The sequence below is a fragment of the Podarcis melisellensis genome, assembly GCF_964234715.1.
Source record: "Podarcis melisellensis genome assembly, chromosome: 1".
NCBI classification, from domain to species: Eukaryota; Metazoa; Chordata; class Lepidosauria; order Squamata; family Lacertidae; genus Podarcis; species Podarcis melisellensis.
Genome location: NC_138528.1, coordinates 130,602,545 through 130,620,462, shown reverse-complemented (window position 1 = coordinate 130,620,462; position 17,918 = coordinate 130,602,545). Strand labels below are relative to the sequence as shown.

General features: G+C 42.8%; 1 protein-coding gene across 2 annotated transcripts in view; it reads right to left on the bottom strand.

The window, feature by feature from the left end:
* PCNT (pericentrin) overlaps positions 1–17,918 on the bottom strand; it is a 77,802-nt gene that overhangs the window by 53,783 nt on the left and 6,101 nt on the right. For both annotated transcript variants that reach the window (XR_014162774.1, XM_081887849.1), the window contains exons 6-13: positions 17,623–17,747; positions 14,659–14,770; positions 13,378–13,642; positions 10,821–10,908; positions 6,204–6,420; positions 4,560–4,780; positions 2,425–2,891; positions 710–1,280 (exon numbers count right to left, since the gene is read on the bottom strand). Coding sequence is in view for 1 of the 2 variants with exons in the window: in XM_081887849.1 (XP_081743975.1) it covers positions 710–1,280; positions 2,425–2,891; positions 4,560–4,780; positions 6,204–6,420; positions 10,821–10,908; positions 13,378–13,642; positions 14,659–14,770; positions 17,623–17,747 (2,066 nt within the window). In the remaining variant the exon portion in view is untranslated. The remainder of the gene's footprint in view (positions 1–709; positions 1,281–2,424; positions 2,892–4,559; positions 4,781–6,203; positions 6,421–10,820; positions 10,909–13,377; positions 13,643–14,658; positions 14,771–17,622; positions 17,748–17,918) is intronic.

Here is a 17,918-nt window from a genome sequence, read left to right as displayed (position 1 = left end):
GTTGTGGAGTACTGGGATGAATTTCACTGCATGCAATGCTTTGAAAGAAAATGTAATGAAAATGATATATAGATGGTATATGACCCCAGTCAAACTTGCAAAAATATACCACCTGTCTGACTCCCCCCTCCCCTTCCACAGTAAATCTACTTTGCTGTGGTGTCCAGAATGAATAAACTATATTTGCTGCCTACCACAGTTTAGATTCAAGAGCCAGAAACACATCTGAAAGTATGCTTCTGTTCTAGTGCAGAGAGAAACTGTGGATTACTATCCATAGTTTGATAGATTTAGAAAACACAGTAAACTACTATACAGTCATACCTCATGTTACGAATGCTTCAGGTTACATGTTTTTGGGTTGTGGACTGCAGTAAACGCAGAAGTACCAGAACGGGTTACTTCCGGGTTTTGCCGCTCGTGCCTGCGCAGAAGGGCTAAATTGCGCTTTGTGCATGCACAGAAGTGCCAAATTGCGCTGGCGCAAATATGGCGCTTCAGGATGTGAACACTGCGGGTTGCGGACATGCCTCCGTCACGGATTATGTCTGCAACCCAAGGTTCCACTGTATAGCTGTTGCAAATCAAGAAGTAGGGGGGAATCCATATGTGCAAGGAAAAAAGACACTGGAAGCCTGCACCACCTGGTTCAACCTGAATCACTCAAACCCAGAACTCAAACCCAAGAGTAATTAATGGTTAGCCTCACATTATGTGCTTCTTCTAGTTCTGCTGCCATTGTTTTAAGTTTTCCCATGTGAACTGTAGTCAACTCTATTTTCAGATTGTCTTGGCAAATCTGCAGCTCTTCAACATGTTGAAGTTTCATCTCATCTACTTGAGCCAAAAACATTTGATTTTCCTTATCTTTCTGAAGCAACTGGTCTCTGAAATCTACCCACAAATCTTCAAGAGCTTGCCTGTGCTCATCTTGCAGGAGCTGAATTTCAGATATATATGTAGATTCTAGAGAATCCAAATTTGATAAATGCTTAGTCTCCAGTTCCGTAATTTGTGCTTGATGATTATTCTGCATGTCTGCTATCTGAGTTTCTAGAGCCTGCTGCTGTCTCTCAAATACAGACTTGAGAGTTTCAATGTCTGCTTGGTGCTTTGTCTGTAGAATGGATGTCAGGGACGAAATATGCTCCTTATGCTTATGCTGCAATTCTGTCCTTTGGAGATTGAGCTCCTCAATGTGTTTTTCCCTCAGCTCCTGAAAGAGAATCTCATGTTCTCTTGTGATTTTTTTAGTAATAGCTTCATGCTCTTCCACCAATCTAGATTTACAAGGAAGGAAAAACATTAACACAACAATAACACAACAACAACAATTTATTTCTACCCCACCCATCTGGCTGGGTTTCCCCAGCCACTCTGGGCGGCTCCCAACCAAATATTAAAAACATGATACAGCATTAAACACTAAAAACTTCCCTAAACAGGGCTGCCTTCAGATGTCTTCTAGAAGTCGGGATAGTTGTTTATTCTCTTGACATTTGATGGGAGGGCGTTCCACAGGGCGGGCACCACTACTGAGAAGGCCCTCTGCCTGGTTCCCTGTAACCTTACTTCCCACAGTGAGTGAACCGCCAGAAGGCCCTCAACACTGGACTTGGTGTCCAGGCTGGATGATGGGGGTGGAGACGCTCCTTCAGGTATACCGGGCTGAGGCCATTTAGGGCTTTTAAAGGTCAGCACCAACACTTTGAATTGTGCTCAGAAACGTACTGGGAGCCAATGTAGGTCTTACAAACTCCATTATATTTTAAATAGAACTCTTCCACAATGGAGAGTTCCCTTACCCACAAAAACAGTCATTTACCAAAAGAAAATGGGAAATGTCTTGGCTTAAAAGCACACATTTCCATATGAGAAGGTATCTTTCAAGTCATTAGGAGTAAGTATTAATAAGACAAGTCTGCTGAAACACACACCTCTAAAGAATAAAATAACACCAGCTTTCTCCTAAGAAAAAGAAGACTTTATTATGAATCCTAAGTGATTTCCCTTCTCAACTCAACACCCACAGGACCATTCCCTGCTCCCCAATTGGTTTATGAAACAGGAAACCTGGTTAACCTCCATACAAACCCGTTCAATTTGGGTCTTCTGCCCACTTCTTTTCAAAAGAAGGTTCTGAGCATCCATGAAACAGGGAAATTGCATAGCCCTGTACAACCTGGGGCTGGGATACTTCAAAGAAGACCTTCTCCTGTATAGACTTACCCACTTTTAGTGGAATTTGATGTCAGTATGGATGTTTTTAGTTAGCTATTTGCGATTTACCTGACATGTTTAATAACTATATTGTGCATTTGAAACTTTTAATAACCTACGCTGCAATTGCTCTGTAATGAAGAGCTGGTAAAAAATGATTTACCGTAAATCATAATCACAATGATAATATAGTAGATTACAAACCTGCTCTGTGCATCTTTAAGTTTAGCTTTCCATTCTTCTTGTAACACTTCTTGGGCTTTTTCTAACTCTTCAGTCATGAGGGTCTTGGTGGAAGTTAGTTCACTGTCATATTGAGCCAAAGTCTTCTGTGCATTTACTAAAGTGTCCTCCAGCTGCCTGACGCTGTTCTGCTGCTCCTTTAAGGATTTCTCCAGTTCTACAATTCTAGCAGCCTGCTGCTGCTGAAGCCAAATCATTTCAGCTTCACGAAATTCAGACTGCTTTTGCAAGGCTCGCTTCTCACACTCTGCCTTGCTTTCAAGCTCTTTACGCAACAATGACAGTTTCTCTTCAGCCTTTCTTTTTGATTCCTCCTGTTCTCGTTTCCATTCTTCAGCTTTTGTTTTATGAGTCTGTTCCATTTCCTGCAACTCCTCTCTAGCTTTGCGTAATTCATTTGCATGATCTTCAATGAGTTTGCATTTGATCTGTGAATTAAAAAAAAATCAGTTGAAGTTTCAATCATATCAAATTGCTTGAATTTAAATTATGAACTACCAATCTGATGCATTTTTATTAACTTTATTCAAAATATCTTATTTTATATAATATTAAGAAATGAACATGCACTATCATCTAAATATTTGCTCAAAAGCAATCCCACGGTTTTCTATGGGGCTTACCCTCACATAAATGTGCACAGGATTGTAGCCAAAGATATTTTAACTTTATACATTTTACTCTTTCTAGTGCACACGAAACTGCTAAAAGCTAATATAGGGAAAAGCAAATATAGAAAGTACCAGTAAATTAGACACTAATCCAATACCCAATTAACTGGGAGTATGTCCCATTTATGTCAACAGGACTTACTGCTGAGTAGACCTGTATGGGACTGCACTGAATAAAGCATAATGTGATCCATAAAGTCACTTTTTTAATGAAACCAATGCAGACAAAATTCTGAAGGGGATAGTTTCCTTCCCCAGCCCTCCCCACCACAGCCACCACTGGAAAGCCTTTGCAGAGGATCAAGGAGATCCCTCCTGAAGAATAGCTGATGGGGTGGAAGCAATTGTTGAGAGAAGGGAAAGGGAAATGTTCCTTTTGTAAAGCCTCTTTTAGTTAACATGTGTTAAGAGACAAAAAACCCTTCTCCCAGCAGCCTAACATGTCCTTCTCCACCTTGTGAATGAAGTCCCCTGTCCTTCTACAAAGACCTGTAAAGAGGGTGCAGGCAACAGTAGCCAGAGAAGAGAACAGGACATTTTGCTGCTATGAATTTTCTTACTCCCACATAAACATATACAGGATAGTTTAACAAATTAAATTTCAACGTACAGGATAGCACTATAAAATCACAAATAATAACAGGATCAAAATTTTATTTTTATTTTTATTATTATTATTACTACTACTACTACTATTAAAATGTACACAAACCAGACTCTCTATATTTTAACAGAATTAGTCAATGATTTTAAGCTGCAATCCAATGTACATTTACTCAGAATTAAGACCCATAAACTAAAGAGGAATTTTCTATACATATTTACTTCGAAATAAGGGCTGTAAATGTTTCTCTTAAGATACATTTCTTAATACAGTGGTATCTCAGGTTACAAACACTTCGGGTTACAGACTCCACTAACCCAGAAGTAGTACCTCGGGTTAAGAACTTTGCTCCCAGGATGAGAACAGAAATCACGTGGTGGCACCATTAGCTAAAGTGGTATCTCAGGTTAAGAACAGCTTCAGGTTAAGAAGGGACCTCCGGAACGGATTAAGTTCGTAACCAGAGGTACCACTGTAACTAGCAAGGAACTCCTGGTGTTTGGGAATTCAAAGAAGCTAACAGCAGCCCTCACTGACAATAAATGCAATTCTGAAAGGTTCAGTCTGCTAGCTTGATTCAACATATCATCCAACAGTATTCAAACATAACAAAACAAAACTCTGTTCCTTGATCTCAGGAACTACTGTGCCAAATTTAGTTACAATATCTTAAGAGGTGTCCAAGTGAACAATTTATTTTTGAAAATATAATGTAGAACAAAATTTATTTTTGAAAAATTGTTGATACACATATGTATTATTAATTAAAATCCTTAATTATTTCTCAGAAACACATATATAAACATCCCTCCAGATTTTACCTGCTCCAGCTCCTCCTTCCAATGCATTTCTTGACACACACTAATTTCCTTTAATTTTGTATTTTCTCTCCTCAATTCTTCTATGTCTTTTTGGGTCTCAACCTGAAGAACACAAAGTTTAGCTTTGTACTCATTTTCTAGTGCCAAGCATCGCTCAGCCACTTCCATTTCTACTTGACGCGCAGCATCTTGAGCACTTTGTAGACCAAGTTTAGCAATTTCTGAAAATAATAAAAGTTTAAAATACTTTTCATCAGTTTTCATAATTGCAACAAAATACTGAACAAGACATATTTAGTGTTTCATTGCTATAATCTTCGTTTACATTAGAATATTAACACTATTAGAAGATTATTAACACTGCTGTTACAGGGGTTCCATTCCCCCCACGTCATTCCTATTTGCAGGGTTGTGTCCCCAGTACTGGGAGGCTGCTCTTCTGGCCCATGGCAGTTATGCTATGGGATCGCACAGGTCTCTATTTTTTTATTAGTTTTTAAAATAAATTTTTATTAGATTTTACAATTTAATATTCAACATATTTACCATATAAAAGAGAAAAAAGAAAAGAAAATGAAAACTCCCCCCACGTCATGACTTCCTTCAACTTCCACTTCTTTAAATATTTGCTACTTCTGCTTAATTTTTGTCTTATTTTTCTGATCTTTTAGCTAAATGCTCTTATATTCTTATCATTTTTATACCAAATTTTCTTTCAAGTTACATCTTACACTTGATTAATTTCCATATTGTTGTTTCTTAACCTTTACACTTGTGTTCTTAGTTGTGTTTACTCAAACCCTGCTAGTGAGCCCATTTCTTTACAATATTTCTGTAGATACAACATGAACAGTTCCCAGTCTTTTTTAAAGTCTTCATTGTCATTCTGAGTCTTCCTGTGTGTTCTGCCATTTCTGCGTATTCCATAAGTTTGATTTGCCGTTCTTCTTTTGTTGGTATCTTGTCATCTTTCCATTTTTAAACTAGTAGAATCCTAGCTGCCATTGTAGAATACATGAATAACTTCTTCCGCTCTTTTGGCAATTCCTGTCCTACAATGCCTACCAAAAAAAGCTTCTGGTTTTTTAACAAAGGTTATTTTAAGCATCTGCACAGGTCTCTACTTTGTCCCCAGGTATATGAAGCCTTTGGGAGCAGCCACTAGGAGTGAGTTTGAGGTCAAGGTGTAATCAGTATGCTGATGATACCCAGCTCTATTTCTCTGTTACATCTGATTCAGGAGAGATAGTGAAAGACCTGGACAGGTGCCTGCATGCAGTGGTCGACTGATGAAGGCTAATAAGTTGAGTATGAATCCTGGGGAGGCAGCGCCTTTGTGGGCAAATGGTTCTCAGATCCAGGAGACAGGCGAGGTGACTGCATTCCCTCTGAAAGAGCAGGTCTGTTGTTTGGGGGAACTCCTCAAACCATCCTTATCAACTGACACATAGGTGGCCTCGGAGTGCCTTGTATTAGTTTCACAGGGTAAATCAACTAAACCCATTCTTAGAAAGTGATAGCCTGAGCACTGTAGTAAAGCAATGTATTTCACTGGTTTAGAACACAGAGCTAGCATTTTCCATATAAATGTAATTTTGGAAATTAAAATTTCACATGTTATTCTTATGACCTGCAACTGCTTACCTCTGAGATGCTCTTCTGACATTTTGGCACGAAGCTGTTCAAGACTTAAACTATGTTTTCTTTTCAGCTGCTCCATTTCAGAAGTGAATCTATCTGAAAGATCCATCCTCATTTTCTTTAGGCTCTCTTCATACTGAAGTGTGAGGGAAGACCTTAGTAACTCTACCTCACTTTTGTGTTTATCATCCAAATGCAACCGCAAACAAGAGAGTTCTTCCTGAAGCCAACATGCAGAAGAAAAACACTGGTAAGATTTATGAAACATATCCATTTTAAACTTTCCATGCAAAACACTTGTTTTACTAAACTATACTTCACAAGAAGAAAAGGCTAAGAAGTAAATCCTGCACAAATCCAAAGTGGAGCCCCTAAGACAGTTGGATGGCGCCTTGTACTCCTCCTTCCAGCAACTCCTGCAGCCAAGCTGGTGCCAAATGTTTTGCTCTGCTTTCCTTTGGCCCACATCAGTGACGCCAAGAGAGGGATCTTGTGGTCTAGACCAGTGTTCCCCAACCTTGGGTCTCCAGCTGTTTTTGGACTACAACTCCCATCTTCCCTCGCTAGCAAGACCAGTGGTCAAGGATGATGGAAATTGTAGTCCGAAAACAGCTGGAGACCCAAGGTTGGGGAACACTGGTCTAGACAGCCTAGAACCTCCATACACACTGCCCAGGCTTGTGCCCCGAGGTGGTTACTTCGATGCTGCTAATGCAGCAGTCTGACTTCACCCCAGAGGTGCACTCCATTGTCTCTTGAGACAGACAGGTGCCAACAACTAAAATTAGCACAAGCAGTTTACACGGAGCTAATTGTTCACAGCTCTTTGGGGGTCATCAGCAATAAAATGCAACAAGTAGCTCTGCCTTAGTTGCTAGTACAGCCACAATCAGGATGGAAAACTGAATGCTAATGTACAGTGGTGCCTCGCAAGACGAAATTAATTCGTTCCGCAAGTCTCTTCGTCTTGCGAGTTTTTCGTCTTGCGATGCACGGTTTTCCATAGGAATGCATTGAAAATCAATTAATGCGTTCCTATGGAAACCGCCTTCCCCCGACCTCTTCTGGCGGGCGGCATTTTAAAATCGCCCGGGACAGCGGAGGACTTCTCCGCTGTCCGGGGCGATTTAAAAGCCCCTGGGAAGGCAGGCAGGGGGGACAAAGGCTTTCCCGCCCGGCCGCCCGGCTTCGGGACATCGTTCCGATGCCGGGCGGCGGGGGGAGGCGTTCCTGCCCCACCGCCCGGCATCGGAACGATGCCCCGAAGCCGGGCGGCTGGGGGAGGCGTTCCTGCCCCACCGCCCGGCATCGGGACGATGCCCCGAAGCCGGGCGGCTGGGGGAGGCGTTCCTGCCCCACCGCCCGGCATCGGGACGATGCCCCGAAGCCGGGCGGCTGGGGGAGGCGTTCCTGCCCCACCGCCCGGCATCGGGACGATGCCCCGAAGCCGGGCGGCTGGGGGAGGCGTTCCTGCCCCACCGCCCGGCATCGGGACGATGCCCCGATGCCGGGCGGCGGGGGGAGGCGTTCCTGCCCCACCGCCCGGCATCGGGACGATGCCCCGAAGCCGGGCGGCTGGGGGAGGCGTTCCTGCCCCACCGCCCGGCATCGGGACGATGCCCTGAAGCCGGGCGGCTGGGGGAGGCGTTCCTGCCCCACCGCCCGGCATCGGGACGATGCCCTGAAGCCGGGCGGCTGGGGGAGGCGTTCCTGCCCCACCGCCCGGCATCGGGACGATGCCCCGAAGCCGGGCGGCGGGGGGAGGCTTTCCCGCCCGGCCGCCTGGCTTCGGGACATCGTTCCGATGCCGGGCGGCGGGGGGAGGCTTTCCCGCCCGGCCGCCCGGCTTCGGGACATCGTTCCGATGCCGGGCGGGGGGGGGAGGCGTTCCTGCCCTGCCGCCCGGCATCGGAACGATGCCCCGAAGCCGGGCGGCTGGGGGAGGCGTTCCTGCCCCGCCGCCCGGCATCGGGACGATGCCCCGAAGCCGGGCGGCGGGGGGAGGCTTCAAAAGCCGTCCGGGGGCTTTTAAATCGCCCCGGACAGTCCCGGGGCGATTTAAAAGCCCCCGGTTAGGCAGGCAGGGGGGGCAAAAGTCTTTGCCCCCCCTGCCTGCCTTCAAAAGCCGTCCGGGATAGCGGGAAGCGCTTCCCTGCTATCCCGGACCGCTTTTAAAATGCTGGCAGTGGGGAGCAAAGCCTTTCGCCCCCGCCGGCCTTCCTGGACCTCTTCTGAAGTCCGGAGGGGGGGAAAAGGCTTTGCTCCCCACCGCCAGCATTTAAAAAAAGGTCCCCGAGATTTCCCTATGGGCTTTCGTCTTGCGATGCAAGCCCATAGGGAAAATCGTCTAGCGAAGCGTCGCAAAAACCGAAAAACCCTTTCGTCTTGCGGGTTTTTCGTCTTGCGAGGCATTCGTCTTGCGGGGCACCACTGTATTAATAAACAGAATTAGAACTGATCATAAGCCATAAGTAGCACTGGTCTTCATGTGCACTGATATCCACTACTGGGTTGCAGCCTTACCCTAGGTGGACTGCAACAGCAACACTACTATGCTATGGAGACTGGTCCATTAGGATGAATGGAACGCCTCACCTTACATCATGGGAGGGCCAGCCCTGGCTATAGACTTCCAAGCCAGACTGAAGACTTGGATGATGCCTTCCTACAGCAGATAGTCAAACATTCCAAAAGGAGAGATACAGTAGTCATGGGAGACTTCAACTACCCAATAGCTATTGGAACAAAAACTCTGCCAACAATGTAAGGTCCAACAAATTCCTCAGCTGCCTCATAGACAATTTCATTTTCCTGAAGGTAAAGGAAGCTACAAGGGGATCATCTATCTTGTACCTGATCCTCAACAACAGGGAGGAACTGTTAGACACCTACTTTGCCTCTGTCTTCACCCAAAAGGAAAGCAGTGCCCAACCTGGTGATAACAGAATAAATAATGCAAGGAGAGAGCTGCAGCCCAAGATAGGAAAAGAGGTGGTAAAGGAACACCTAGCTACATTAAATGAACTCAAATCTGCAGGGCCTGATGAGTTGAACCCAAGGGATCTTGTGGATGTAATCTCAGAGCCTCTAATCTTTGAGAATTCTTGGAGAACAGGTGAAGTCCCTGCAGACTGGAGGCAGGCAAATGTTATCCCCATCTTCAAAAAGGGGGCGGGGGAGAAGGCCCAGGTAACAACTGACCAGTGAGCTTGACATTGATACCAGGAAAGGTCCTAGAACAGATAATGCAACAGTTGGTCTGTGGGCACTTAGGAAAGGATGTGGTGATTACTAAGACCCAGCCTGGGTTTCCCAAAATCCCAGTCATGTCAGACAAATCTAATTTCTCTTTTTGATGAAGTTAAAAAATTGATGGATTGGGGGAATGCTGTGGACATAGTGTATCTTGATTTCAGTGAAGCTTCTGGCGAAGTCCCCTATGATATTCTTGTGAAGAAGCTGGTAAAATGTGGGTTGATTGAGGTAACTGTTAGGTGGATTTGTAGCTGGATGACTGACCGAATCCAAAGAGTGCTCCTTAATGGTGCTTCATCATCCGGGACAAAAGTGCGGTTCTTTCCTAGGCACATTGTTGTTCAATGTTTTTATAAATGACTTGGATGAAGGAATTGAGGGGATGCTCATCAAATTTGCAGATGACACCAAACTGGTAGGAGCAGCTAACGCTGCAGAAGACAGAACTGGGATTCCAAATGACCTTAACAGATTGGAGAACTGTGCCCAAACTAACAAGATGAATTTCAATAGGGAAAAATGTAAGGTTCTCCACTTAGAAAGGAAGAGCCAGCTGCACAAATATAAGATGGGGACACCTGCTTTACTAGCAGTACGTGTGAAAAGGATCTAGGGGTCTTGGTAGACAAGCTTAATGTGAGTCAACAGTGTGATGCAGCAATCTCAATGTAATCTCAAAGCCTCTGTCTATAATCTTAAAAGGTTTCACCCTCTGGCCTGAAGACAGACATTTCTGCATTCCATAGCCTAGACTGGTGAGATGGGGGGCAGGGGGAGGCAGTTGTTTCCCTAAGCACATGGGAAGGCAATCATGACGATTCTGGCTTGGTTCTACAGGCTTTGGTGTGGTGGCAACTGGTTCAGTTGTCTCCTTCTGGCAGCGGCAGGATCAGTTGTCCTTCAACACCAGCATCAGGCTTAGAGGCGGAACCCAATCTGGAACCTTAGTTCACTGTAGCGACTGCTGAACTTACTCTAGACCAGAGCTTTCCAAACTGTGTGTCACAACATGTTAGTGTGCCAGCTGCAGGGTGTAGGTGTGTCGTGTGAATGCTCCCCACACTCCTCCCAGGTCTGGGAAGGAGTTAGTTTAACCTCCGGTTTGCTAGCAAAACTGAATTACTGTGTCACAAAAAGATGCATGTCTAAAAATGTGTCACCAACATGTAGAGTTTGGAAAACTCTGCTTTAGACTATCCACTACAGCAGGATGGCTCAATGTACATCCCAAGGGCTGCATGCTGCCCTTAAGGCCATTTTTGGTGGCCCTCAGCAACAATCCCCAGAACAGCACATGGAGTTTGGGGCTGGGTCATCTTGTCTGGCAAGCCAAATATGCCTTTTTATTACTAGCTAGTAATTTACCTTGTGGCGTTCCAGTTGCTGAGTAAGCTGCTCAAATAGATCATGTCTCTCCTTTTCAGTCATCTCTTCTGAAAATATGGCAGATGAACTGTATGGGGGGAAATTTCAAAAGAGTAAGTAACATGGTCTTAATAACTTTAATAAAGTAATGTTTTATTATAGCATTACTTTATTACAACATTATATATATGCTTTACTATATTATAATTTAATAAAGCAATTAACTTTAATAAAGTAATAAAGCAGTTTTCAGTATCTTTAACAATGGGTATGTTTAGCATGAAGAAGAGATTTATAGATTATTAGGCAATATGATAGCCTTCTTCATATATTCAAATAACTATCATATAAGATGCTGGAGCACATTTGTTTTTAACTGCTCCAGAGTAGGACCCAAAATAAGGGGTTCACACTACAAGAAAGAGGATTTCACTGAAATATTTGGAAGACCCTAACGGTATAAGATGTGGTGGAACAGAATGCCTCAGAAAGTGATGAACTCTCCCACATTAGATGTTTTAAAGGAGAGGCTGGATGGCCGCCTATGAGGAATACAACAGCAGTGGATTTCCTGCCGCAGCAAACAGTCGGACTAGATTACCCAGCTCCATCATTCTATGTACTGAACTGTAAATTTGGGGGTGATTTAAAGTCACACAGAAGCAACTATGGTAATGTAATCATGTAAGAAAATGTTAGCATCAAGTAGTATTCATTTCTACAATCACAGATTCACTTTTTTCAGTTACCACAATCATGAGATTAAGATTCCTGTATCCATATGCAAGCCAGTTCACACTTCACTTAACTCTATCACACTAGTTATAAACCTCAGGGTTCCCCACCACCACATCATTAAGAGTTGTAGTGTGCATCTCTCTCTCTCTCTCTCTCTCTCTCTCTCTCTCTCTCTCTCTCTCTCTCAGATCTTTTCTAATTGGTTGCATTAGGATCTGGAGCTCACGTAGGTGAAAGCCATCTTAGTAGATTTTGCTACAGGAGAAGCATTTTCCACTGTTCAGCAGCCAGGCCTGCCACGATGCTACAGCCTGGATAATGTAGCTCAGGCCTTCCCAAATGTTCCCCAGACAGGGAAGGGCCAGGCACAGACAGGTCCACACATTGAAGGTTCCAGCCTTCACAGAGGTACTGAATGGTGCATGGCTAATCCACAGAAATTCACAGCACCATGTTGCTTTGCATTGCCCATGAAAACAGTAAAATAACTGTTTTAGCTGCTTTCCGTGTTCTCTCTAGCTGTAGCTGCTTTGGTGTGGGAAGAAACAGCTGTTTGGGACTCTGGAATCATTCAGGATTTTACCTTAAATAAATCTTAAATTCCAATTAAATATACAAATCCCACAAAAGCTATTATCAGCTTTTATCAACAGGCTCTTTCTTTAGTTTGTAAGCATTTAGGATACCTAAAATTTCCACTGGAAGTATAACATGAGGTCGTGAATTTTCCTTAAACCACACCCACCCACTGAACCCGCCTATCAACTGAACTCCCTGGTGGCATCAGCTGAGAGGCTGGAGGACAGGGTGTAATCTTACACTGACTGCACTCCACCATGTTCCCAATAAGAAACATCAACCATGTTTCCTAAGCCACCTTCAACTTGAAGCAGCTGCAGACAGATCATAAGCATTCACTAGAATCAATACAAACAAAAACAGTATATGAAAGACACTGTCAGCTTGCCTCTTGAAAAAAATAATCTAAATCAGGATTAGCAAAGGATTCCCATTCTCCAAGTGGTTTGAACTAACCAATATTTTACAAGTCACTCACAGAATGCAAGATTGAGCTTGTGAAAACCAACTTATGTAACTAATGTCTGCCTGGTAATAAATATAAGCATTGGTAACAAATAATAGCTTTTCCAGAGACAAAACATGAGGGCAAGCAATTGCACAACACTTCCTTGAAAGGCTGGTCAGGGACAGGGTCTCTTCAAAAAGGGGACTCTTCAAGACAACATTAACTCTTTTTTTAAAAAAATGGATACATGACAATCAAGCTAACCCAATCCTAGCTGTGACAAACAGAAATCTAGTGCATCCTACAGCTGCTAGATGCTCCTATGAGTATCAAAGTGTGGTAGTAAAAAAGGTTCTCCCCTAGCCAGGAGCACTAGTCAAGACGAGGGCTTCAGGAGTTCTCCAACATGACCACCTGTCCAGACTGCCAGAGGAAACTACAATTACAAATATAGTAGTACCTGGGTTTAAGAACAGCTTAGTTTATGAACAACTTGGATTAAGAATACTGCAAACCCAGAAGTAGGTGTTTTGGTTTGTGAACTGTGTGGTGCAAGCAGAACATGTTCTGCTTCCTGTTCAGTGTGTTCCATTTGTAAATTGAGTGCCCCACTGCTGTGGGAAAGCATGCCTTGGTTTAAGAATGCTTTGGTTTAAGAACGGACTTCCAGAACCGATTAAGTTTGTAAACTAAGGTACCAATGTAGTTTTCATTACTAAGTATTACATTCTTAATAATCAACTCTTTAAAAATCTGGTGCTACCGATCAAGTTACTAAATTATTAGCATTACCCAAATTCCACATGTAGATCTTGGCTGTTCTCCACCTCTAATAGGGAATAATCTTTCATTTCCTGCAGCCTCTGATGCAGCATTGTTAATTCTTCTCTGTAGTTTTCTTCCACAGACTTTAATTTCTGTTCAAAATAAAGTCTTAATTGTTCCAGTTCATTTTCATGTTCACTTTTTTTTTTATCCCATTTAAGTTGAAAATCCTTCTTCAGGTATTCCATTTCTTCCATGTGTGAAGTGCGAGCAAGCAGCTGTTCTTTCAACTCTGGTGAAAGACCAAGATAATACTCTCTTATTTTAATACAGTAAAACAAACCTCTCAAGAAGTACAACACACACAGGACAACGCTATTAAGAAGACTAGGCTTAACATTTGACCTTAAGTGCCTTGGACGCTAAGAAGCACTTTATTAACTTGAATAGAACTTATTACAAGTTCTGAGGTTGCTTGTGTAATGGGACTTGATCTCCTTCCCCTTGTCGTCCCTCAGTCTGGTCATGTACGTTTCGGGGACCCTCCAGAACATATCAGGGGGTGCAGGGGGAAGATAGGAAAGCTTATTCTGTGTAAAAACATTGGATATCTAACAACTCCACCTATATTTACATTTTCCAAGATTTGCATAAAAACCCAAAAAGGCATGGGATCTATTAATATTGGCCAGATTAAATGCATAATAAAATGAAGAAAGTAAATATAAACACTGCCAAGTCTGAAGATTAGTATTACAAATCTTAGAGCTCATTTATGAATGTTAACTACTCAATATATCATTATGTTATATTCATTAAACAGCATGCCTCAAGTGGAAAAAGGAGAAAATAATAATAATAATTCAAGAGCTACTATATAAATATAAATCGCTGAGTTAATATTTCAAATTAATTGTTAAGATTCATAATGAATGGCATCAAGATTATTTCTGCCATAAGTTTAGCCTGCATATTATATTTTGTGTAGACCTGAAATAATAAAAATATTTTAGAAACTTAATATTATTTTTGAACAGGATAAAATGTAAATTATGTCAATCCTCAAATCTGAAAATGTAACCTAAAATCCTGAAATTAAAACTGAGAGTTTCGCAAACATGTGTTAACAGTTGCTCAGCTAATTAGTCATTAAGAAGAATATAAAATATTGTTCCTTTATAAGGCATTACTTAATAGCGTAAAATAAAATGCTTCACTGAATGATAGAGAATCAGACCCTAGAATTTAAAAATGAACAGAAAGGAAGTTACAGGTTACAATGATTCTATGTCAAATCCTCAAACGTACCACTTAATTCTTGGCGACTTGCCCGAGCACTATCCAGTTGAGACCAAAGGTGTTTGATTTCTTCTTCTGACTCTGCCTTTAGTTTTTCTTGCATAGCCATTAGCTTTTCTATCTACAAGAGGTACAATAAGTTAGTACACCTACAAATTTCAATTTTAATTTTTTAAAAAGTGTTTTCAAAAACTTCTAGACCAGGAGTGACGGAATTTTTGGCCAATTTCTGGCTCCGAATTTCTTAACAGCAGCAACAATAAAACCACTTTATAAATTAGGTTGTTGAAATTTAAGGAAGCTAACCAGTAGTGCATATCTGCATGAAAGGACTCTTTGCTTTGTTCAATTCTGATAGTAAAACACATTCCTAGGCTTAGAATGTGCTCAGAGGCCGCCTGTTTTTTCATTTTAACTCTACATCTTTTGCAACTGACTGGTAGATTTTGAATGGGATGGGGAACCTTTTTGGCCCCCACCGCACCCCTGACAGATGGACAGGACCACCCACTTATCAGTCAGCTGATGTCATTATGACATTATCAGTCAGTTGCAAAAGATGTGCAGAAAGTTCCAGTTTTCTTCAGAGCTTCAGTGTGCCAACTAGTTCATTGTGAGGAACTAGTTTGTACACCTGAACCAAGCAGAATTAAACTCCTTGTGCATCAGCTGATGGATGGGGACATCACTCCTGCTTTCAATAGGGTTCAGGTGCACCAGTGAGTTACTTCTCTTTTTTATTATTGAAACTTTTCAACATACAGTACAATAAAAGCCAAACTAATCCAAATAAAAATAGAAAAAACGAGAAAGCAAATGTACATACAAGAAAGAAAGAAAGAAAGAAAGAAAGAAAGAAAGAAAGAAAGAAAGAAAGAAAGAAAGAAAGAACACAAAAAGAAACAGTGGGAGGGAGAAAGGAAAATGCAATGCCCTCTTATCAGCCTCCCACTCTGGGAGATCTTCCCTTCTCTGCATCTCACACAGGGTTCTTCATCACCCATTCATCACCCTCCTGTGTGTATCCTCATTAACTCAGAGTACAGGACATTAAAAAACAGAACAAAAAATAAGTACAGTGGTGCCTCGCAAGACGAAATAAATTCGTTCCGCAAGTTTTTTCTTCTTGCGAGTTTTTCGTCTTGCGAAGCACGGTTTCCCATAGGAATGCATTGAAAATCAGTTAATGCGTTCCTATGGAGACCGCTTGCCAGGCTGGCGGTGCGGAGAAGGGCTTTTCTCCCCACCGGAAGCCTTCAGGACAGGTACGGGAACAGAGGGGAAGGCGCGCAGTGCTTCTCCTCTGTTCCCGGGGCTTGCGGTGGGAGGAGGGTTTTTCCTCCCCACGCCAACATTCAGAACAGCATTCTGAAAGTTGGCGGTGGGATGGAAAACCCTCCTCCCACTGCAAGTCTTCAGGACAGCCATCCGAAGGCTGGCGCGGGGAGAAGGTCTCTCCGTCCCACCGCCAGCCTTCGGAGCAGCCTTCAGAAGGCTGGCGGTGGGGCGGAGAGACCTCCTCCCGCCGCCAACCTTCGGAGCAGCTTTCCGAAGGCTGGCGGCGGGAGGAGGTCTCTCCGCCCCATCGCCAGCCTTCGGAGGAGGTCCGAGGACAGTGGGGAAGACGCGCTGCGCTTCCCTGCTGTCCCAGAGATTTCCCTATGGGCTTTCGTCTTGCGAAGGAAGCCCATAGGGAAATTCGTTTTGCGAAGTGCCTCCAAAACAGAAAACCCTTTCGTCTAGCGGGTTTTCCGTCTTGCGAGGCATTCGTCTGGCGGGGCACCACTGTATAGTGGAGTTCACAGAAGACAAAAGCTAGAAATCAAAAAATAAGAGAGATGAGAGAAATAAGGACTTTCAGTTCTCCATCTGCCAATTATGTACATAAAGATTATTCAAAATATTCATTCCAGAATAGTTATTATCTAGTTGTACTCCAGGATAATGTCCTCAATCTGCTAGGCGTTTTTCCAATCTTCCATCCCAGACACCTCAAGACATTCTTCTTTCCACACAAAAAGTCCCAAAGGGACTCTTTGATTGTTATTATCACTAAAGGCCAAAAAAGGTCTTTCTCCAGTCCAGTATAACAACATTCTCTCCAAGAAATTCCAAGAACTCTTATTGGAGTAATAGTCCGTAACTATTTGCTTGTATCTTCATTAATTTCGGCCTTGGCCCCGGCCAGGTAGAACGCTCTGCCACAAGAGATCAGGGCCCTGCGGGATTTGACATCTTTCCGCAGGGCCTGTAGGACGGAGTTGTTCCTCCAGGCCTTTGGTCAGGACTCAGCCTGACTCCCCTTCTCGTTTTGTATAAGAACTAGTATGAAAGAGGCCTCCCAGCATTTTCACAGGCCCATATAAGAACAGCGTAAACAGCTGGGCCTGATGAACATTTACTGTTCCCAACCCTAATCCTGCGGAAAGCCATCTAATTAGATTTTAATTTGAACCTGACTTGTTTTTAGGAGGTAATTTAACTATTGTTTGATTTTATACCAATGTTAAATAGCCCAGTCTAGGCCGGGGAGGGCAGGATATAAATAAAAGTTTATTATTGTTATTAATATTATTATCCAATTCCATATTTTCCAGTCCTATTTCCTCTTGGCTATGCTTTCCCATCTTTAATTTAAAGAAAAAGTCCTTCCATTTCTATTTCTTCCATTCTTTTCCCAAAGATCGCCAGCAGCTTGATGGTGTTTTCATCTGTGTTCAACTTGTACAGAAGATCCTTTCTCTCTTACGTCTATCATTTCCATCTCCAGATGTTTCTTATTATCTCCATCCATAATTCCACCCCTCTCTTTCAGCATCCCAACACCCTCATTTGCCTGTTTCAGTCCTCCAGTCACCAATGTGGAGATCCTCATCTGCTGTTTCCCACTCTGCCATCTCACTCTCATATTCAGGCAGATCTTGATAAACATAAAGAGCCTTGCAAAGAATCAACATAAATATGCTTATTTACCTCCTGCTGTAATTCTTCTTCTTGTTTCTTGCTTTGCCCTTTCATATCTTCCAACTTTTGTTCATATTCAGCCTGCAGCTTTGTCATGGCCAAATCATACTGGTTTTTCAGGATATCATGCTCCTCTACAAAATAACATTGTGTTCTGTTATAAAATTTATTTTCTTATCAGCTGTCAAAATGCACACAAAGAATGCACTCTACACCTGAGATACAGCCCTGCTTGTGAGATGACTGCTTCAAACCAGTTTCTGGCATCACAATAGTCCAAACGTCTGAAGAGGTATATAAGGTCA